Raw genomic sequence first — 24,417 nt, forward strand, 5'->3', positions numbered from 1 at the left:
TAACATTTTCTATCCAAATTTGTAAATCAATCAATTAAATCACTGGTATTTGTGAAGTGCCTAAAACCAGAAATAATTTAAAATTAACAGTTCAGTGAGTGATACCTACCACATGGGTATTACATGGAATAACAATCCTGATACAATTTGATCGACTTGTTTGTTTAAATAAAAATAAGAAACATAAAACGTAACATATTTTTGATACTTAAAATGAAACAGATTTGACAGTAATTTGTATGAATTAAGAATCTGTAGAATTGTTTTTATGCAAGCATTAGAGGAAGCAAAATGGATCAAGTCATATCAGGAATGTTATCTATCGCATACATTTTTTTCTTAATATTAAAAAAGGATATATATATGTCACTCTGTACAAAAATACTCTGTGTATCATGTCAACACTATAAACTAGAGATTTAAAAATCCAATAAGCTGATTATTTTTTAAAGGATATATAACCATGCAATAAATTCAATTGATAATATTTTACATAACAAAACATAAATGTATACTTACAATGTATACTTTACATAAAATCCAAAAATTACGTAAAAGTTGATATATATTTAGTTTCATGATTTCATATTTTCAGAGTACAGTAATATCTAGTACATAATATATAAAGACCACACAAAAAGTAATACAGCCGTTATAAATATGCCTATTCTGTCGGTCCGTGTCACGTCACTTCCGGTTGATGATGTTCGAGTGAAAACAAGTCCCTGATTCGATTTTTGTTGATGATTTCTGTCATTGGTGTTATGTAAATTTCGACCGCAAATAGTCAGTGGAATCACGCAACCGTTTCTAAGTCTTCAGAGTGGAAGAAACTTACTTGATTTACCGTTTATATACTGACAAACTTAAAATTAAATTCCATGGTCGAGTTCGAAATTGAATATCACTCCAACAACATCGCTATGTAGCCTCCTTCACAGTCGGTTTCTGTTGTTCATAACGTTCCGTGAGCCACATGCAGTTTGGGCCCGAGACTAGAGATAGCCCGGATGTCCGACCGACAGAATAGCGTCAGAACTAATAATTATATGCACAATATTTTAACACAGAAAGGAGGATGGTTTATTTATGTGTATTTTGATACCACATTCGTCTAATGTCGTTCAATATTCAGTATTATTATTTATATCAGGCTTTTTATCGATACAATAAAACTGTATATTGTACAATATTTGCAAAATACCGGATACGCGTATCGCGTACGCGTCGCGCGTTATCATGGTGTCAGCACAACGCGTCATGTTACAACAGCACAATACACTACAGACACCGTAACGGCTCACAGGAGATTTCGTACTGTAAACAAGTAAAATCACAAACTTAATTCACGGCAATTCTGGATGATGATAACCTTAGGAAATATAATCCACATCTACAAATAAACCTTTATATAATTATTCCGAAATTGTCTTTTGAGAGTAAAGAGCAGAAAACAAGAAGGTCAAAAGGTAAGCTTACATTACGATAGGCCTACACATTGGTTAAACCCGGTAGCTAGGTAAGCTTAAATTTTCATTTAACGCATAGCAAAAGCCTGATATAAATAATAATAATAATATTGAATGGCTTATTTTAGGTGTGATACAAGAATATATTGCACTTTCGATAGAAAATATTGCACTCGTCTTCGACTCGTGGAATATTTTTCTATCTCGTGAAATATATTCTTGTATCACACTCAAAGCCATTCAATATTATATAAGTGTTTTAAAAGAAAAATACCCCAATTTAAAAGTTGCTGTATCAATGGTTGTGGCATGTAAAATCAGACATTATCTTCACGCTTAATTCAAAAATATAACTTCAACTTTTAAATTCAGGTTTTTTCTTTTAAGACACTCCTGTGTTGTTAATATTGAACAACATTTCATGTATGGCGTATCAAAATGCACGTAAATAAACCATCCTTCTTTCTATGTTAAAATAATGTGAATACAATTAATAGTTCTGAAGCTATCTAGGCATAATTTATAACAGCTGTGTTACTTTTTGTGAGGTCTTTGGGTAAACAGAGGTATCACGGTAGTAAATGATGCCTGCATCATTTTACATAATCAAAAAATATGCAATTTGTTTTATCTTCATGTTTGCAATGATCTGGAGCTCAATGGACTATTCCAGTTGAAATTCATACACCCCCTATCAATGACATGTAACTACCTGCCCATTGGTCAAAAAGAAGTTTTCAGTCTCAATTGGACCAATCAGCAACATTGTAAAAAATAATTTCACCACGCAAAAAAAATGGGGTGAATTATTTGCAAAGCTCCATTCTGATTGGTGATTAAAGTGAAGATATCACACAATTGACCGATCAGGAATATGGGAAGAGGTCAGATTTTAGGATGTATGAGGAAAACCTGGGGAAAAACCTATGAGGATGGTCATGGATCGGCAACCATGCTCACTTACGGTACTGTGAGGAATTGAACCCAGGCCACAGTGGTGAGAGGCAGGAAGTGCATCAACCACTGCACCAACCCCTGGCCTACTCCCAGTACATGACATTAATCTTCCACACAGGGAGTGTGAATTTGGGGCTACCTAAATGGGCGACTCCATTTGAAATCTGTTGGGAGAGTAAGGTCATGTCTTCCATATATGGGGTGTAGGGGTTTCAACTGGAATAGCTCTGTACCTAAAATAAACATGATTTCACTTATGAAACCTTCTGTGGCTCAGTCACAAGATATTCATAATAACACACTCATTACCTCATCAGCTGGCAAGAATCACATAATCATTCCTTGATGCTGGAGATAGAGTGTAAAACTGCTACACTAGCTTCCAGAGAAGTATGACAGTCTTATGCTCTGATTGACTCAAGCGTCCTGTTTGTTAATGAGAAACATACTCGGAGCCTTTATGTGCCCTTCAAGAGCACCACTCTGTGCCAACGAATCCTTTGATGTGTAATCGGCCAATCAGGCTATCAGTTTGATGTTAATGATTGTCAAATGATTGAATCAGCGAATCAGAACCTCACTTGAGTCACTTCTATGTTTACGCTGATCTGTCAAAATATGAACAAGTGCCCTCCTTCTCTGCAGGAGATAGTAATGCCTCCACATGTAACATCAGGGAGGCATGCTTGGTCACAACTTTCAAAGTATCATTGTTATCCGACTTTTACAATTCTCATTTCTCATCATCGTTGAAGTTGTTAATTGATACTTCTTTTATTGTTTCACTGGGTTTTTTTTTAACTTTCCTATATACATGTAGTAAGCACTGCTTGTAAGTATCTTTACATTTCACTTGGGTCTGTGAGATTTCATTCCAAGTGTCATTTTCCCGTAAATAAAGTTTTACAAACAATGGCTTCATATTTGAACATCAACCTTCCTAAGCATATCTATCACAATACAGTATATAACATTACAATCTCAAGACAACTTATTCACAAGGTTATGCCTTTGGAATCATTTTAAGTGCACTACAAAAATGGCTTGCAGGACATAAAACCCTTCAAATTTTACTGCCTATAATAAAACCAGATTCATAATCAACATAAAATGCATGTAAAGCATACATGTACATTTCTCTTCCAAAACAGTTTTTGAGTTGCACATATCTTGACTTTATACACTATAGACCTCCAAATCGATAGAGACTCGTACAAAAATACAATACCTCAGTTAGTTACACAATAGCTCAGTTACATATTCCTTTCCCTGTTGGGATGTTCATCATTAACGACCACTGTGAGCCTGCCCTGAAAGATGCTTCTTTATCTATAGGGAGGAACAAAATAAAATAGATATCATAAATTAAGATTTGTTTTCACAATCTGAGACTGAATTACAAAGACTAGTTTGCGTCTGACAACCTGTCAACCGTAACCAATCACGCTGCACACTTTCCTTAATGTCAGACACAAATTAGTCTTTTTGATTTAGTCTCAGATTATAGTTATATACATTATCCATTGTTTCCAAATTCGACACTCTCACTTCACTTGCAAGATAATAAATGTACAGAAGTACTTTTCTTCATGTCAGATTTTGCCCTATCAGATTGCTTTCACATTGCTATTTGTCCCCGATTCATTAGCATGTATATGTCTGTTATGCACAACTCTGAATTTTGATGAGCATTATTATCTATTCAAGCTCCAGTGACATCGCATGAATATTGTCCTGGGTAGGATCCATTCCACGTGTAGATATAACTAGCACTACAGCAATACATCCAAAGTTCCAAGGAAATAAATGAGCTGGAACAGTGCATTCTGGGTTTTGAAAATCACTGATAATCTTGTTAATGTAAACAGTTAGAGTAGTGGTATCATGTGAATAGTAATGATCTCTGAAGAAACTTTTTGTGGCTATTTTGAACAGGGCTTGACAAAGAATTCAAATATCACAATTACTCTTTTGTAGGTTTTGTGGTTCTCAAGTTATGTTGTAAAGTGTGTCGAAACGAAACATCTTTCATAAAATGACACATATCTCAAGAACCACAATACATTATGCCATTTTTGAAAGTGCTTATTTTGCATTCCGTACCCATTCAAATCTTCAAGGTGTAACTTTTTATTAATCCCCTAATCTTTTAATTGACAATGAAAATTGATTTTTTTTTTTGGAGTTGAACGACCATGACTACTCCTATATGCCTTTGTAAAATCACTCACCACATCATGCCCATTTTGGACCAGCCTTGCCGCTGTATCTTTCTCAGCATTCTCAATGCTCACATTGGCACCAAACTGCATCAACGTCGAAACAACTCGTAAGATCTCCTCCACAGGTATTTCATGTCGGCCCACGATTAGATGGAGGGCGGTGTTCCCATTGTACATCTGACAGTTGACAAGTTCTCCCGCATTATCGCACTGTTCTAACAACAAGCGAGTTATTTCCCGTTTGTGCATTTCAACTGCATAGTGCAGTGCTGTCTTCCCACTTTTTCCATCCTTAAAAATAAACAAATACCACAAGAAACAATATTTATTTTCTTTTTCAAAACAGCAGTGGCGTAGATTTCTTTTTGATATGGAGGATGGGGTTGGAAAAAATGTCTTGAAGTATAGTGAATTTAGCACCTTTCGGTGACATAATAAGTTTATGGTACAATTGCAAGCGAAGCGCACGAAAACTTTTGCCATTTTGAAGCTCAACTGTTGAAATATGGTACAAAAATGGAATACATTTGTGTGAAGCGCAAACAAATTTGCACTTTTAGGGCTACAATGAACAAATATGAGGTTAATTTGGTCAGAAATCCACATACAGGAGTCAACATTTGAGGGGATCCTATGGCAAAATATCGGGGAGGATTTATCCCCCCATCCCCCGGGATCTACGCCTGCAAAACAGTAATACACAAATCCTGAAGTTGGAATGGATTAAACCATTCAAACAAAGCAGTTTGGAAATAGTTGTATTTAGCGCTTAGAACCCGGGGGGGGGTTCTCAGTACAAATGACCATACGGGGACGTGCCGCAAATATGGGTAGCATTTTCAGCCTCTTGGTATATCAATGACCCTTTTTCAAAGCCTATTTTGGTATATGAATGGGTCCTTTTTCAAAATTTTCTCGATTTTTTAGGAAAATAGCCCAATTTTTAGTTAATGTAGCAAAAATTTTCATTTTGGGAAAATTTGTAAAAACCAGGACAATTTGGGGTAAATTCGGCCGAAAATTTTGACTTTTGGTATATCAATGGGTCCAAATTTCTTGAAAAATTGGTATATTTATGGGTCCACTTTCAAATTCTCAGCGGCACATCCCTACCAAAACCAAACTTGAGTACCCCCCCCCCCCCGGGGCTTAGAAGGAGGTCATGTCTGTAATACAACCCTAACCCTAACTCTAACCCTAAAACTAACCCTAACCTCCTTCCTTCTAAGCACAGTAACACAATGTTTACTAAGCAGTTTGAGCCTACATCAACAATTGACGTTAATCTCCAATACAGGGAGTGTAGATTTCAAATGGAGTCAACCATTCAGACAACACCATTTGAGATTCAGATTTCCTGTGACGAAGATCAAGGTCATGTGGTTATCTCTGGTCATACATGTACCTACCTGACACATTGCTGAAGCCCCATATTTGATGAGTACTTCAATGGTTTGTAAACTGTCAATTGTTACCATGTCTCCCATGTGATCTACAACAGGTGTACCATGTGACTCAACTGCAATGTGAAGTGGTGACCTCCCTACAGCATGAGAAACAAAAATGGGGAAATCAAACAACTGTATGCCATGCAACTATGGTACAAAATTGTGAATCGAAGTTGCCTTATATACTTTTTAACACAGCAGTCCTAGAAATCTGTGAAAAGAGAATTTCACAAGAATGTTTTGATTCATACAAATAAAGTTGCAGTTCCTTCACACTGCCTACAATGGGGGAGATTAGATTGTTTATATTTCGTCGATGTTTACAGATGTCGAAGTTCTTAGCATACACAGCTGAAATTGTGTAAAAACTTACTGTAATATGTGAAGCTCAGGATCTCATGATTAAATCAATGGGATATTCCAGTTAAAATCCACACCCACAGGGGGAGTATGTTTTTCAAATGTAATTGGTCAGGGTTAATCATTTTGAAACCCATACTCCCTCTGTATTATGGCTTTACCTATATCTTCCACAACTAGAGTGAGCATTTCAAATAGTTACCCAACTATCTATTCTATTCGAAACTCATACTCCCTCTGAGGAAGACTAAAGCAAAATCTCCCACAGGGATATAGTGTGGATTTTAATTGGAATAGCCCAATCCTCACCTTCAAAATTCTTGGCATCAATAAAACTATCTGGTGATGATCTTCCCAAGCCTTGGAATATCGCTTCAATCACGTCCACAAAACCTTGCTCTGCTGCGTAATGAAGAGGTGTATTCCCTGCTCGTTCTGCTGGGATGGTTGGGTCAGCTCCATTAATAATCAAGTGATACACAAGTTCTGGTTGGTCAGTGGCTGCTGCTAAGTACAGAGGCGTCTGCATATAGAGATGGGTTGAAGAGATTGTTTTTTTAATGCTCTGCATGCTGGCCATAATCAAGTTTTGAGATATTTTCTCAAAATATCAAGAGCTACAATGTATTTCAAGAACCATTAAATACATGGCTTGTTTGAACTCATTTTAATGCATTTTTCATGCTGACTTACAGCCTAGTCAATTTTAACACCCAGTTTTCAATTACAAGGACAGTAATTATGAATACATGTAATCTGTATGTATTTGTAATTTTAGACTAGACAAGATTTCAATAGATTCTACTTCACAAGACGCTTGTGAGTAAAGGTTGGTATAGATGACTTGACTTCTGACGTCAATGCCTGGCAGTATGCGCACGCATCATCACAATTTCCATTGTTTTTTGCCTGGCACTATGCGTACGCATCATATTTTCTACAGGGCTCATGTTTTTAAAACTCCCGCCACATCACAATAAGGCTATTGAACAGTGTAGTGGTTGCATGGAGTTCACCCAAGCATATCGATATACCAGTCCCTTGCCTTTGTTGATAAACATTGAGGTCAACTCGTCTATACTAGCAATAATTATTTGGACATGCTGAATCCAAAAATGGTGGATACCACACTTTATTTTAATTCTACAACCCTCAAAATGACCCCTACAATGACCCCATATGATTATGCAGGGGTCAAAAATTAAACATCCTCAAATTTCACTCAACAGCATATCAAATTATCTGTCTGGTCAAACAGATTGCAAAAATATAAAATTTGAATGTGTACAATATGTGGTTGCGGAGTTAGGTGCCAAAAAGAGTCAAAAAGGGATGTACAGGGGTTGCACATTTTTTAAGTTGCTCCGATTCTCGCAATTATTGATTGATCCAAACCCTGCCACCACCTACCTGAGAGAGTTTGTTCCTGACGTTAATAGCATCTGGATATTTCAGCAGCCGTTCCACCAATGCAAACATGAGGAATTTCATTCCATGAATAATCGCAAGGTGAAGAATCCTGTGAACAAATAAATTCAGAATAAAATCAGCCAAAATTTTAACTAAAAGCAATATTGTCACATTTTTAAAATTATAAATTAGAATTTTTTTCCACAAAATCAAATATGTCCCTTATTTTAATTTTGAGCCCAGCAAAATGAGGTAAAACAAAGAAAATCACTATATCATTCCGGTGTTTATAACTCCTAACCAATGCCTCGATCGTTAATGAGGTATATTGGATGTGTCTATACTATGATCAGCTCGTAATCAACTCAAAACATAGTGTATTGATATAGGCGTTCGTTAAAATTAACGCATGCAGTAACAAAACCCGAACAATTGTTGCCTATTACGAGTATATGTACCTTGCAGGAAGGAATTTTGGAGCGATTGCCGAATAGGGTGCAACTCTACTAGTCTTATTACAAGACTGCCCCACCCCAACCCTAAACCCTAACCCTAAACTCCGTAAACGAGGACTGAACTCAAGTCTAGCAGGTTGCACCCTATTCGGTAATTGTACCGGAATTTTGGTACAAACTGACTTTCGGTAGAGAAACCCATGATTGACGTACTACCTGCCAATCTAACATTGCCTCTGATTGGTCAATTACATGATATCTTCATTTTAATCACCAATCAGAATGGAGCTTTGCAAATAATTAACCCCACTTTTTTTGTGTGGTGAAATTATTCTAACAATGTTGCTGATTGGGCCAATTGATAATGAAAACTTCTTTTTGACCAATCGGCAGGTAGTTCTCACCCGGTCCCCGCACTCTGCACATCCGCGGGTATTCATGCTTGTCGGTGAACTTTAAAAACACCCCTTTTGCATCTCATTTCACAAGTTTTTAGGGAAAAACACCCTTTTTTAGCGATTTCGCGAATTATTTACCCTTCGACAATACCACTATTTTCGCTAAAATGCGAACGATATTTCTAATATACCCTTTTCTGGCAGAAACGCGTAGGCTGCTTGATGAAAATACCATTTTTTTCAATTTCGCGAACATGTGGTTTAAAAAAACACCCCTTTTTTGTGTGTTTCGCGAATCGCGTTTCTTCATCTGAAAACACCCCTTATTTCGCGAAATTTTCGACGAGCATGAATACCCGCGGATGCGCGGAGTGCGGGGACCGGGAGTTCTCATGGGGTTAAATGTAACTTACGTGTCCTGATCTTGTTCATCCTGTTCCTTGAGCTGCGCATCACTAAGACACGCCACTTTCTGTCGCCATTCCTGCGCCTCATACTCCTGCTGATTGGCTGCTTGGATCGGCACCACAGCTTCAACCGGAACTTGGGGCTGATGTTGAGATGTCTTTATTACTTGTTGTGTGAAACCTTGGAATTGCTGTGGTACAACTACAGCCTGCTGGGGTGGAGGATATTGGTGTGCATGTACAGCTTGGGCAGGTGACACGCCCGGGGGTGGGGATCGTTGCGGCTCTTGCGACTGATGAGGCTGAAATTCCTTGGGAGATGGTGGGAAAGAGTCTACTGATGAAGCTGAATCTGGTGAGAGTGCCGCATGATAGTTGCTGAGATACACTGTGTCTGGTTCTAAAGCTGCTTGTGGACTACCTTGCTCCAAATAACCTATAATCTCTTTCACTCTCTGGTCCTTGTTGGCGTCTTCCACACATTTTTGTCGTTTTGGAGATGTTGGTTTATCGGTAATCTCTGTCACTACGCCAAAGTTACTACTCCCGGCCTTGGCCTTAACAGTGTGAGATATCGTGTACGGGCTGCTAGGGGAAGGTGCTTGTGGAGAAGGTGCTTGTGGAGAATTTGCAGGGGGTAATTCTGGAGACCGAGTTGGTACTGTCTGGTATGGAGATGTAGGGGGAAACATGGTTTGTGGGGGACTGCTTTGATTGCTGTATTGTGGACTAAGTGGATTTGAACCTAAGTAAGATGCTCCATCAGAACTGGTGGACTGAGGTGAAGCCATATCCTCCTCCAGATGAGTAGGTGAATCAGGCCAAAGGCTTTCCTCGGGTTGCTTTGTTGAGACCGCCACTGTTGGCATTGTTATCATGGACTGTTGCGGCTCTTGCAGTTGCATTAATGGGTATTGATTCTGATGTGGAGTAAACTGCTGATGATACAACTGCTGAGGTTGACTGTACCTTTCACTTTGTTGATATAAGCTTGACACTGGTGGTACAATGATAGGCTTACTTGAATGATGAGGTGATGATGGGAGCATGATCGGCTGCTGCTGCTGCATGTTGTAACATGGCGGTAGTATGTTCTTCTGCTGCAGCTGAACATTCCGTCGAACGAACTGACCTGCATGAGAATACTGTTCCAACTGATTTCGATCAATGAACGTCATCTGAAAACTTGGTATTGGGACATGTCCACTTATATTAGTTGTCGGATATGACTGTTGTCCAACGAAATGCCCGCCGGTCATTGGCATCGAAGTTGGGTACTGATTCTGAGAGTCATCATTGACTCCTCTAGCTATAATCTCTGGTCTCCTATCTCCTGACACACCTTTACTGAACCTCCCAGAGTCTTTTTTACTTCCACCATCTTCTGGTTCTTTCTTCACAATGGTTTCTTGTAATGAACGCTCTTCATCATCTGGTTCTTGTTTTATGATGATGATCTCCTCGTCAGGAGGAATGGTCACTGTGTCCTCCTTCTTGACCACAATAACCTTTGACTCCAAGCCATCATCTCTCACATTTAAGCCTCTGCTCAGATCATCTGCTAGATCGGACACCTGTTGATCCCTTTCCTGTTTGATTCCGTCTTTGCTCACTGCAGCAGGTGCTATCTGTAATGAAGCCCCCAAGCTCTCTGCCAACTGGTCAATGTCTTTATCATCTTTATTCACTTCTTCCTTTTCAGTTTTGATCCCTTCATTCCCTCCTTCAAAAACACTACCCGAATCCAGCCCTGTAGGATCGCTATTGGTATGTATCATACGATAGTGTTCCTTTTATAAGACCTTTCTGACGAGCCGCTGCCGCTGCATTCTTGGATAACATGATACGTTGCTGGGAGAATTGATCACCAAGAAGATCAAAGCTCGCCGGTTTCGTACACAATTTTCCAGCTTTCTCACTCTCTTCATCAGGACAAGATGTCGTCTTTTTCTTGAGCTCCGCAGAATCATCTGTACTTCCATTAAAGTCTGTAGCATCCCCATCTCCATGGCAACCATTGCTCACCTTTTTTCCATCATCCATTTTGTTGATTTCAGTTTTCACAAGTCCGTTTGTTTCTATCTTTACTGGCTTGACTGGGCTTCTGTCAAGACAAATCATATCAGTCTTTACCAAGTGAGCATTTACGTTCTTTGTTCGTTTGCCTTCCATCTTCACATGACCATTTTCCTTGCACAGCTTGTCATCGGCAACTGCTCCTGTAACAACAAGGAAAAAATGTAAATATTAAAAACTACATTAAAGGTGATCATAGAACAAATTCATCAGGATTGGTAGAGAAAACAAGTAAACAAAGACAGTTTGAAGTATCTGATCCAGATAAAATGCATTTAATGTGTACGTTTCAGCAACCACTGTTGCCTTTGTCATAGGCCTACTTGATGAGGAGTGACTGCAATCTACTGACAACCAACACTAGAGGGCTTTCCACCAGGCCGTTGCAACTCATATATACTAGCGCAATACAAAAAGGTGGCGACAGCGTCGGCTTTCCCTGTGTATTACTCTGCGCTTAAATGGCGTCCGATGGCGTCGCCAACAGGCACCAAATTGATTCATGGGCGGCGCCATATTGGAAAAGTAAAGAAAAATGCTGCCGCCACCACGATAGTACTAAAAGCTACGTAAAAAATATATGCGTAGTGCTGTGGAGACTTATGCTAATTAAAGAAAAATGCTGCTGCCATCTACGTCCACATGTTGCAGCGTGACGATCGCTGACCTCACATCGACGAACGGAGTTGCAATTCCATCGCACTTTGTGCTCTATTCTTCTTCCATGTTTCCACCGTGATTTTTTTTAGGTTGCCAGTTGGTTTCCTTCTGGGGATTTTGGTTTTCCTGCGACAGGGATCAGTTTTTATGACCTACCTTTAATAATTCATTGTAAACGGGAAGTTTGACGCTTGTGAAACCTTACTTGATTTCTTAAAAGTTTAACCCCCATTTTCATATTCACCATAATTTGTCCTGGAATCAAATGGGCCATTCCATTTAAAATCCACACTACCCCTGTGGAAGATTTAGGTGAAGTCTTCCACAGGGGGAGTATGAGTTATGAATACAACAGACAATTAGGTAACTTCCATTTGAAATACTCACTCCAGTTGTGTAAGGTATGGGTAAAGCCATAAACACAGGGGGATTATGGGTTTCAAAATGAGTAACTCTGACCAATTACATTTGAAAAACATACCCCCTCTATGGAAGATATTTCCAAAATCTTCCACAGGGGTAGTGTGGATTTCAGTTGGAACAGCCCAATACAGCGCAGGGCCTGCACTGCAAGCTGCAGCAGCAGCAGCAGCCTGGTAATAAACAGTTCAGAGGAAATTGACCAAATTTTTACATACCCTAATAATTCCCTATAAGGGATGTGTAAACTCTCGGGTGATTCCCCATATTTTTACATGTCGTGTACCCAAAGAATTCTTTGAACAGAGGATGTTTAAGCTTCCGAAACATTGGTTGGTTTGGCTTTTTAGACCCGCCAAAATTTTCATATTCACCACATTTTTATCATCCATGTATAATATAAATACTGTGAATAAGTGTACATGTAGGATGATAGGAAACATGTAATGACAGTACCAGTAGCATGGCCACTCTTATATTGAAGAATTTTAGCCCCATTTTGACCATGTTTGTCAAACTTCACCACACCCCCCCCCCCCTTCCACCTTCCTCCCCTGGCCCACCTCTGAAAATGTCCACCTTCCTTTGCCCCCCCCCCCCCGCCCACCTATGAAAAAGTCCTGGCTATGCAACTGGATAGTGTGTATGTACCATACCATAATACATGGAATCTCAACCTCCTTACCTTTTTAGATATAATTCTTAAATCCAACTCTTATGTGTATGGTGCTTATACAGTACACACACATGTATTCTACTTCCTTGCTTAACTTTCCTGATCATTAATATTTTCCCAACAATAAAAGCAACCACCCATCCTACAACTTACATTGATAGTATCCCCTAAAATATATAGTTACATGTATTATGGGAAATCAAAACTTTTTTACACAAGTTTCCTCGTCACAAACATGTCTACAAAATCAGTGTGACGTCTCAAAATAACCGTACAGGTCACCCACTTAGATTTTATGCATACACTTCCTCTTCCATAATTGGAGATATAAAATCAATATGACGTACTTAGTATTTAGCACGTTTGTCACTACACTAGCCTTATTATAGGACATTTACATTGTATTGTGTAATGTGGAAGTGGTAAAAATATGGGGAATATAAACTGATAACACTTCCCCATTCCTTCAAAATATATTTTAACCCCATGAGAACTACCTGCCGATTGGCCAAAATGAATCTTGTGCCCAATTTTGAGCCAATCAAGGAGGGTATTAATAATATCATCTGCTAATGCAAGTTTGACCATAAAAAGCCTAGTCATGGCAATTGAAATAGCATTTCAACTTAGGGGCTGTGCAATAATTATGAAAATATCCCAACGGCCTGCCAAAATTGCTTGCCCCCCCCCTCTCGGCCTGCCAAAAATCGCCCCCCCCCTCTCGGCCCGCCAAAAAACATCCCCCCTTTTGAACATGCCAAATGTTTGGGATCCTGATTTGCAAAATGGCTTAAATATATGTTGCGATTTGCATCTTTAAGAGTTTCCGTACTGTTTTCCTGAGCCTTTTTAGAGCGTTTTAAAAAAATCAAAAAGGTGCCCCATGAATGTGTGCCAAATATTGCTTGCCCCCCCCTCTCGATTTGCCAAAAATTGCTCCCCCCCCCCAATTTCACCCTCCCCCAGGGCTCATAATTATTGCACAGCAACAACCAATCAGAAATGCTGTTAGATGACCAGTAGTTTCCAGGGGTTAAAATTAATAATTCAAACCCGGGAATTCAAAGCAAAAGGTATTCTTACTAATTATTATTCTATCTACAGATTCTTCTTTCCATCAAAATGAGAAAGTACTTAACTAGCTTTTTTAGTACTAGCTTTTTTTTTTTACTTTTAGTTAAAACTTTAAAAGCATGCACACATCAACCAAAAAATCTACTTTCACTAGCTTCTCACACACGCTCATCCATCAAGACATCAGAATAACAAGTACATTCATTAGTTAATGACCTTGAATATTTGGGTATAAAAACTAATCCTCTACAACTTGAGGTCAACTTTGAGCTGTGATTGTTGAGTGTGGGTTATTGAACTTTGTCATTGAGGAGAGACTATTCTGGCTGGCTCATAGGGCTTCAATTATATACAGTATTATATTGACACTAAAAATAAAATTGATCGGTTTTGATTTCCACTTCCTGTTCAATTTTAAGTTAATTGACTGAGATGCCGTGCAGTTCAATGTACAAAGTGCTAATTGCTGAATGACCTTGCACTTGGCTGCTTTATATGGGAAATCCCCAAACAGTGCAGGGGATGTCCCTTGTATATAAACAAAGACACAAGGGAGATAATAACTATCATTGTTCATGACTTTGTTTACATTGATTAATAGTATTTTTTCACATGAACCTGAAGCTACATCACCAGAGTTTTGCTTTTTAAATATTAGGATTCATTTTGTTTGTCCCTGCCTCCAATGATCCTCCCTATAATCCCCAAAAAAGGCAACAAAAAAAATGGTTGTGTTGCCCTCAACCGACCTACCCTAAATCATGAAAAATCAGGGTCAGATGAGGCTGTGGATTACAAAATGCCCTTTCAAATCAGTCTACAAGAAACTAAACATCATAAAACTTTAGGGGCTGTGCAATAATTATGAGCCCCCGGCAGGTAAAATTTCCAAACAGCTTGCCAAAACTCACTTGCCCCCCCCCCACTGCACATGGTCTATATGTTACAAGCACAGCGAGCTGGAAAATTTTCATCTAAGCGTTTCCGTACTGTTTTAAATTTGGACATGTGCATGTTCTTTTAGCTGAAAACACGATGTTGTGGACCAAAATATGCTAAAATTGCAACATTTTGCGCACTTCGCGCACACCGGACCTTTCCATAGCAAAATTCGCCTTCATTTTAGGCAAAAATTGTCTGAAATTGAAATTTTCTTCGCGCACATATGTCCTAGAAAGATTGATCTTATAGTAGGTCCCCTATTTGTAAACTAAAACTTGGCCACTTGAGTGCACATGCCTTCCTCATGGAGAGTTTGGGGCCTCCGAATTTTGGGATGGCCCAGGCCCCCCCCCAAAAAAGGTAAATCTGTCCCTGGTCCACATGGAGCAAATCATGTCATTTAGATAAGTTTGAACTCAACATCACTCAGAATATTTTTGTAATCTTGAACAAATGTAAATATTGCAGGCCTGAACAATACATGTATTATAAGAAATGAGGTACATTCTAGCAGTACCGTACCTCTTTTCTCATCATAAATAACGTACCGCTTGTCTTGAGTCACTGATATTCCAGTGTAGTAACTTGCCCCTATAATATACATAACTTTTGTTACAAGTGTGTTTATTTTTGAGAAAAATGCAAAAATAGTTACAAATTTATCAAGGTGTGTACCTGTTAAAGCCATATATTGTACACTGAGGAGAACGCCCTCAATATTTGTCAAATTCTGTTTTTACACGATTGTAGTTCAACTTTTCTGTAGGCAACAAAAGACTAGAAGAAAAGGATTGTTCACACGTACCATGCTAACACTTCAAAATAACAATTTTAATTTTTCCACGCTGATCATAGGCCTACATTGTAGTACTGCTAAAACAGTGAGAGGGGGAAAAAGGTAAAGGAAATACAACATCCAATATAATTCAGATATCCACATATTTCAAAAGATGACACAGGTGAGAGTTGGGGAGGGGATAGACTGGCCCCAGTCTCGGTTCAGTTCCATCTCTGGATAATGTAACAATAAATAATTACATAATGCCCTATTCCTGTAACCCCCTCCCCTTAGTTTTCTCAATGCCCAAAACCCATTCCTCTTCATCCACAAATCGACGCCACTGATTACACACACAGTCAGTGCAGCAATATAGAAACATACTCGTATTATTAGTGAACGCGAAAGTACATTGAGCGCTGAATCCTCGACTGGTCCAATCTGTTTCAGATCTCCCATCCAAATAATCGTTCAACGAAGCCCGGTGATTCTGATGTCAATTACGAAAGCCCTGCCCCAGTTTCAATTCACATATGGTACAATGTAGCACAAAGCTATGCCGTGGGATGTGACGCAAGATCGGATGGGACACTTGTCAACAACTGAGAGGTATTGAGCTCAAGTGGCACGCGTCTGATAGACCCATGGTACGCGCAATAATAAAAGGCAACCACTCGACTCGGACTTTTGTCCATATTGCGTATATTATCGCGTGCGGTTTGCGAATGTTTGCACATTATTTAGGTAGGGAAGCCTTTTCAAATATCCCAGCGCTGCCAAGCTGCGTTGATTGGTCAGATACAATATCGTTCTTTTATGTAGTGAAAACATGGACGTGGTATATAGAAAGATTGTGTGACTCCAAATCCGTAAAAGTGAACTCCCAGCATTTTGTGGGAACTGGAAGGCAAATTGTTTACAGACTGGAAGGGTCCATGTATTGGGTTGATTTTTAATGCTATGTAATCTACATTACCAGTCGTTCTCCATGGACCCGAGGGAGGGTCTAGGGAGGGGAGAGACAGACAGACTAGAAAGAGAAGAAAGCGAGAGGAGAAGAGGCAGGGGTCCTTTTTAAAATGTCACATTAATATAGACCAGAATGACGTCAAATTTGCGTTCGGACCTGATGTAGGCCTATCCTGCCTAGTTACATGAGAGACACAAGTAAGATTGCCCACTTGAAGCACTTGACTTATCCAACCTTTATTGACAGACATAAGTGTGATTGACAGCACCTATTATTACCTCTTGAAATGAGAAACATGATGCCCAAACGTAACAATGAAGTCAAATTACACACCATCTCACTTAATCCGTTGCGTTTTCGTTTCTGAACAATAGAGCTGCCGAAACAGAAAAGATAAAACGACAGCATCTCACTTAAAATCCCTTGCGTTTTCGGTTCTGAACAATAGAGCTCCCGAAACAGAAAAGATAAAACGACAGCATGTATGATGCAATAATGCACACATCATGACACATGCATGGCATGATATGTCTTGAAATACCCTCCACTCAAGCATGCAAGCATTAACCAATCAGGAGTTAACATGTTGGCAATTTAGAAAGGGTTGCCATTTCATTCCTTTCTGCACACATTGGGTGCTATCACTGCTATGGATTACTGTGGTCTGTGGACACACAGAGACTATTTTATTGCTTGCCCTGCCTTGGGCTGTATTCAGGGCTTGACTTTTACACATGCCCGCACGCCATTCCCGCATGCCAATGGCGTGTACTTTTGCTGTCGGGCGTGTAACTTTCTTTGCCAGTGGAATTTGTTCCACTTTTGCACCAAAGGCCAACCAAGCCCCGAGGCCCCTTCACAATTTTAGCTTCGATAGGCTATGGCAAATGTTTTTCTCTCACTTTGCGCCCATAAAGGTGCTGGATTTACTCAGGGACCTTGTATGGAGGGACTGGAAACGGCTTCCATCCATTGTACCATGCGAGTTGCTGGTTTACAAATTATCCTCAGTTGAGCAAGCATGAATAATACGTTGATCAATAGACGCTGGTACGAATCCAAGCACAGTTCCAACACAGCGTGTGGCTTGTCTTGTACATTGCGAAATGAGCCTACATGTACATGTTTGCCTATAATGACAGACTCTAGAAATGCCAACATAAATCTTCAAAGAACATCATATCTTAAGAATTATTTCAGTATCTAAATCAGTAGGAATACCAAGCGTACGGTGTACACATTCCAGAAAAAATATAATTTTGTTTGTTCTATCATTCTGTATCTCCACAAAAGTATCACATTTTGTCTTCAAAATCCTATGTAAATGATTTTCCATGCTACACAGAAATTGTGTTTGACAAAGGGTAGACATTTTACACAATTTTACATAGATTAAAAAAGGTATTGGATTTTTTTTTTTTAATATTTAGTAGGGCAACATGAGTAAATAATAAAATTCAAACATAGCGCCCTCGGCGCAACTCAAGATACAATCGAAGGTCGAAAAGATAATCTGATAACAATAGCTTGACAATAGCTATCAATAATCTGTTTCCAGTCCCTTTATACACGGTCCCTGATTTACTTTACTTCCAAGAAATGTTTTAACCCCCCTCCCCCCATGTCAAAAAGAAATCTACACCAATGTTAAAATGAAGAACAAGTCACAAGCAGGGCTCACATCTGAAAATTTGTTAAATGCTACATGTAGTTGTAGGCCCAGTGTGCAAATTAAGAAAAAAAATCAGGTCATCCAGCGGATGACCAGGTCATGAAATCTGGTCATCTGCCAAAATTTGTGGTCATCCGTATATTTTACAATTTAAGAATAAATTTTAATTTTTAAAACTTAAATTAGAACTTTACATATTAAAACACATTTTTTTTGTTAAATCAACCATGAATGATCCTAGCTATATCAACTCTAGGTCAAGTAACACTTCAAAAGTATGGGCATCCGACGGATAACCTGCAGTGAATTTCTGGTCATCCGCCAGCAAATCTGGGCTTCAGGATGACCGGATGACCACTTAATTTATACACTGTGTAGGCCGCTATTAAAATTACTAGACTATCGTCTATCACCTTCTTTTTTCACATTTATTGTGGCATTATTTCCTTCAAAAATTCGGGCTTGTAAAATTTCTGCCAGGCGTGTAACTTTTTAGAGTGAAGATCGAGCCCTGGCTGTATTGGGGTGTAATAAGTAGAAATCATGATTTGGGGTTATGTTTTGGGGCATATACATTTTAAACCAGAGAAGATGAGAAGAAATATACAACTGAAATTTGACTGTGGATATTTAGCCTTTCTTTATGAGCCCAACCCCTGCTGGGTAAAATTTATGAACGGCCTGCCAAAAATCGCTTGCCCTCCCTCTCGGTCTACAAAAATTGCTTCCCCCCCTTGCACATGCCAATTTTTATGGATCCCAATTTGCAAACCAGGGGTAGGGCTAGGTTGCTTTTTGGGGTCCCGGACCTACCAAATTAGAGTTTGGACCCCCTGTTTTTAAATTTTCTGCAAGTTCAGGGGTCCCTGCAGACCCCCAGTTTTTCAATCTAGCGCTATTGCAGACATACTATTTATGCTGCATTTGTGCAACTCGGACTCACCAAACTCTACTCTGGACCCGAAAGACGGGTGACAGCTAGTTTCCCATAATAACTGGGAATAAATACCCCCGGTAAATACCAGACTCATTTCAAGTGGAGGTTACTTCAAATCATCCCCAACTTCAAGTCACATTGCTTATTAATACAGAGAACATACCATAACCATGTCACTTGGGGATGATTTGACTTGACCTCCACTTGAGATGAGGCACATGTAGTAGCCGACAAGTGCATTGTTTTGATATGGATGTACACATATTTTAAAGCGTTTACTTTCCGTACTGACATTTTCCTAACCCTTTTTAGAGCATTTGATTTAAACGGCGCCCCATGAATGTGTGCCAAAAATTGCTCCCCCCCCCCCCTCTCAGCTGGCCAAAAATTGCTTTCCCCCAGGGTCTTAGGCAGTTGAAGGTTTGGGTGTGTAAATTCAAAAAACTAGATGTGTAAATTTAAGATTTGTGTACCGGTACAAGTTCGTACAACACTCTGGTACAAAGTATAGGCCATGTGGACAAAAACTGGGTGTGTATTTAGTTATAAATTCGGGTGTGTACATGTAAAACACTCCCTACACAGCTGGCTGCCTAAAGTCCTTGTTGCCCCCCCTGTTCAGCTCGCCAAGAATTTCTTGCCCGCCACCCCCCCAATTTTACCCTCCCCAGGCACAGGCTCATAATTATTACACAGCCCCTAAAACTTGTGCAGATTTTGGAATGTACACAACTTTGAAAGCTCGTCCACATTATATTTTACTTTGGTGATTTGCTGCGCAAGTCATCTTACATACATGCATACTCATGAATGATGATACACTGACGTATGACTTGCCCAAACCGGGTATACATGTACACACTAGTACGAGGAACCCATACCGCACTTAGCTCTGCTAGTACGGTATGGGATGATCTGTATGCAGAAAGTTAGTGCAACGTAATTTCAATTAGAGCTTGTACGAAAACATACAAGGCTTTTTTGTCATAATATTTAAAATTACACGGGTTGTTGTACTTCTTACCGAAACGTTCATGTTTGAAATTGTAATTAATACTCCATTAGGCCAAGTAAAATAAAAAACATGTTTCACGTCCGGGTTTTTGGAAAAAAGGAGGAAGAGGGGGCTTTTTATTTTTTATTTATTATCGCAAAATCAGTGTAAAATCGGTGTAAATACCCATAAATTAGCTGTTTTAGCACTATACAAAATGACTGTTAAAAGGAGGAGGCCTCTTTTTATTTGTTGTTCTGAGAGTTAGGCCCTCTATCTAACTATCACAACACCTTATAAAAGTGTTTCTTGTATATTAGCAAGGCTATAGAAAGCATCTCTACTTCCTAGACATATTTTTAAAAAGTTATAAAAAAATTTCAAAAAATAAAAATAAAATTGAAGAAACCTTAAAAAAGGAAGCGGGAGGGGACGTGAAACATGTTTTATTTTTTATTTGGCCTTATGAATCCAGAAAGAAAAAAATATTCATTGGTACACGATCCAGTGCAGTGAGTGTCAAAAATCCCTGGAAAATAAGTCATAAATCACAGCGATAACCGAGGGCAGTCCACAGAAAGTCTAGAAGTTTACCCAGTCTATATTTTGCGTGAGCACTGCGTCACTTGAATTTTAAACTAAACTTGTTCAGGCCAGGTCAGAGGTTACCTTGAACAGAATTATGATTAGTGCTGTAAGTTAACATGTAACTTTTCCCATGCGGTTTTTTTCATCTTTTGTGGCGATTTTTGCATACAATGCAGCATTGTTCTTTATAAGGACCTCTAGATTAGTTTGATGAACAATTTAGAGTGAGTATATCGATGCACTCAAACTTAGATGGCTCTTCGGTGCAAACTTAAAATAGGGCAGCATCAATAACGAAAATGTCATACCGATAAATGACACGTCTGTTTTGCCCGATTCTTTAAGTTTGCCTTGCGAACTATGAAGTATATACACACATGCAACAACCGGTTCATTTTCCCCACTTCATTGCGGTGTTGAACTGTATAAAACCAGAACCAGATCCCAACGGGACTGAGTGAAAGCTGCTGTACAGCCGCAGCCTATAGCAGCTGATGCATGAACAACCACAATTAATGCATAATTATAAACAAAACACATTGTCATTGGACATTGAAACAGCAACTCACCAGTTTGTTTACTTGTATCTTTTCCCAACACACACGATACATCAAGATCAAGATCATCTTTAACTCCACTTTTCAGTGTCTCCTCGCTACTTTGATCAAATTTTGTTACCTGATCTACAGAAGGCATTTTCAAAGTTTATTCTATAACCAAATCGTCAGCTATATCGACGAGGATTTTCGGTACAAAATACAAAATTATTTCATTACATTTTAACTTCCGTGTGCGTCTCGTCGATCTCTCTCCAGCTCCAGATTGCAAATGGCACGACGTGTGTGTGCTTGATTCTAGAATGCGATGGAAAATTTTATAGATATAAAAATAAATCAGCAAATATACATCAAATAAAATTTGAAATGTATGGCTACTTTATAAATTGTTTTTCTTGACAGTTTCACAGCACCACCCAAAATATTATTTAATGCATTTATACTTTTAATTTAGAGAAACTTTATTATAAAAATAAACACTCCCAGCACCAATCAATGAAGCGTGTAATGTAAATTACGCTTTATGTTTAAATTGAATTTATACTAGATCGCTGAGCGATAACGATTGATTTTTAGCCAATGAGATACAGAGCTATTTGTTGTATTGAGAAAGTGCGCTATCTTATTGGTCAAATACCAATCGCTCGCCTGAATCCGACGGCGGAGGAGACTACTACAGGGAATATTTAGGGGAATCCCCATCGCTTTAATGATGATGTCATGAGTGATTATGTTATTCATTCACGTCATGAAAACAGAAAGGGAGATGCCCGGGACGAAATTCTCACAGAGCTTCTCAGAGCGCTTCAGATTTAAAGCTCAAAATATTTAAATAATTATTATCACAGGTGGGTGGGTAAAACACAAAAAGTAGCAGTCACGTAACAATGAAAGAACAATGTTGAGTTTATTCCGATTTTGCGTTTGCGAGTTATGCATGATCCATGATGTAGGCATTATTAGCCTATGTGTAAGGCCCATGAAAGTCAATTCCGAGTTTATCGTCACTTTTTTTTTTCAGGTTGGTGAGGTGACTTTTTCATTTTTCATTTTTCATTATTTCATCAGATTTAATTATTGACCTAAAATGCGTGTTAATTTAAAGCAAAATGGAAATAAATGCGACAAAGAAATTTTCACGAAAGGTAGGGACTAGAAAAGTTAGAAAAGAGTCTGGTTTTGCTTCCAAGTTATGAATTTACATGTTTTACAAACAAAAATATATGTTTCCAATTGTTAAACCTATTGAAAACACTGATAATTTGAAAATAATGAATTATTTTGGCATTTTTGAAAATTTGACGTGGGTATTTTTGGTTTCCAAAAAGTGACGCGGGCGGGGGACGATAAACTCGGAATCGACTTTCACGCGCCTAATATGTATACACTGCTCCATAGACAATTGTAATTTCGTCCTGGTATACCAGACCGAAATTCAAATTTGACGATATTTTTGCTAAATTAATCTGCAAGAAATTTTTGGTACGTAAACACTATGTAGCCAGAGGTCTCCAGTGGTATAAAAAAAATTTGAAAAAAGTGGGGGGATGAGGCTGTGGATCACGAAATGCCCTTTTAATACTTTAAAGTGTAAAGTAAAGTAAAGTAAAGTAAATGACCTTCAAAGTTCGACCCCTCGTGGGAATTATAGGGGGTTAGAAAAAATCAAATCTAGTTTTATCATTTGAGCCTAATAAGTTGAGGTGTCAAAGGATGACAAAAACATCGGGTTCCACTCCCGGTTCCACTAGTCAATGTAACTGCTATCATGCGCGTATTTTGAGGGGGCTTTGGGGCGCCAGCCCCCCGCGGTAAAAGCAGAGGGCGGCCCCGGATATGGAACACTCTACCTCGTGACATCAGGGAAGCTGGTACACTCCAGCTTTTCAAAGCAAATCTGAAAACATACCTGTTCAAATAGTTTTAATCATGCTCTTATCCAATTGTCTTGACATATATTATGCTTTGTATTGTTTGTATTAGTTTATAATTCATGTAGCTGTATATATTCTTTTGTAAAGCGCTCCGTTCTTTGTGGGGCGCTCAATAAATGCCTATTATGTTATGTTAAAATGAAGGGGCGGCGGAAGAAGAAGGGGCGGCAAATACAGGGGCGGCCAAAACGAAGGGGCGGCAAAAAGAATTAGTAAAGTAAAAAGGGCGGAAAAAATTTGATAAAGCATTAAAAATTGTGAAAAAATGGTACTAGGCCTATACATCAAAATTTGCTGCTTTTAGGGCGCCAGCGCCTGAAACGCTTTTTTTTTTTTTTTTTTGCTCTTCACTTTTTCAAACGACCGAGAAAAATTTGGGTCAACCTTTTCGGGCTGTTGAGGAAGGGGCGGCAAAATTGAATTTTCTTCAGCCCCCCCGGGTTGGGGCGGCCACGGTACGCCACTGGCTATCCACGAGACTCCCACAGAGCGCCATTTTCCGAGTTTGACATTAATATTTTATGTTTTTCCTTAACAAAATATAATAAGAAAGAGGAATATTTGGAAAAAACAAAGCAACACCCTGCTCCTTTTTATTTGATGATTGATCGACTATGAAATTTTGCTAGCCCCTCAGAGCATAGACCAGTTACACTCACTTCCCAAGCATAGGCGTAGATCCGGGGGTGGAGTCTCGCCCTCTCAAAAGTTTGCAAAAATTATTTCAAGTTTATAAAAACTTATTTGAGTTTGTAAAAATTATTTGAGTTTGTAAAAAATCATTTGAGTTTGCAAAAAATATTAGAGTTTGCAAAAATTATTTGAGTTTGCAGAAATTAATTTAAGTTTGCAAAAATTGTTTGAGTTTGTATAAAATCATTTGAGTTTGCAAAAATTATTAGAGTTTGCACAAAGTATTTGAGTTTGCAGAAATTAATTTAAGTTTGCAAAAATTATTTGAGTTTGTAAAAAATCATTTGAGTTTGCAAAAATTATTAGAGTTTGCAAAAATT

The 24,417-nt window shown here is 38.7% G+C and overlaps 1 protein-coding gene across 1 annotated transcript; it reads right to left on the reverse strand.

Annotated features, from left to right (window-relative positions):
• Positions 1 to 1,728: 1,728 nt before the first annotated feature.
• On the reverse strand, positions 1,729 to 21,729 carry LOC140169204 (uncharacterized). The gene is made up of 8 exons (XM_072192461.1): positions 21,483 to 21,729; positions 10,929 to 11,345; positions 9,133 to 10,876; positions 7,867 to 7,975; positions 6,766 to 6,979; positions 6,058 to 6,191; positions 4,658 to 4,939; positions 1,729 to 3,755 (listed from the first exon to the last, which is right to left on the reverse strand). Exons 1-8 carry the CDS (start codon positions 21,607 to 21,609, stop codon positions 3,714 to 3,716), a joined length of 3,069 nt encoding a protein of 1,022 aa, XP_072048562.1. The 5' UTR covers positions 21,610 to 21,729; the 3' UTR covers positions 1,729 to 3,713.
• Between the last annotated feature and the right edge of the window lie 2,688 nt (positions 21,730 to 24,417).

This window comes from Amphiura filiformis, chromosome 14 (genome assembly GCF_039555335.1).
Source record: "Amphiura filiformis chromosome 14, Afil_fr2py, whole genome shotgun sequence".
Classification (NCBI taxonomy): Eukaryota; Metazoa; Echinodermata; class Ophiuroidea; order Amphilepidida; family Amphiuridae; genus Amphiura; species Amphiura filiformis.

Excerpts from the sequence above, each read along its gene's own strand:
- LOC140169204 (XM_072192461.1), bottom strand. The coding sequence starts at position 21,609 with ATGCCTTCTGTAGATCAGGTAACAAAATTTGATCAAAGTAGCGAGGAG. Across the intron at positions 10,877-10,928 it reads GGCAGCGGCTCGTCAGAAAG|GGCTGGATTCGGGTAGTGTT; the intron begins GTCTTATAAAAG and ends GCGATCCTACAG. Across the intron at positions 6,192-6,765 it reads TGATGCCAAGAATTTTGAAG|GGAGGTCACCACTTCACATT; the intron begins GTGAGGATTGGG and ends CTCATGCTGTAG.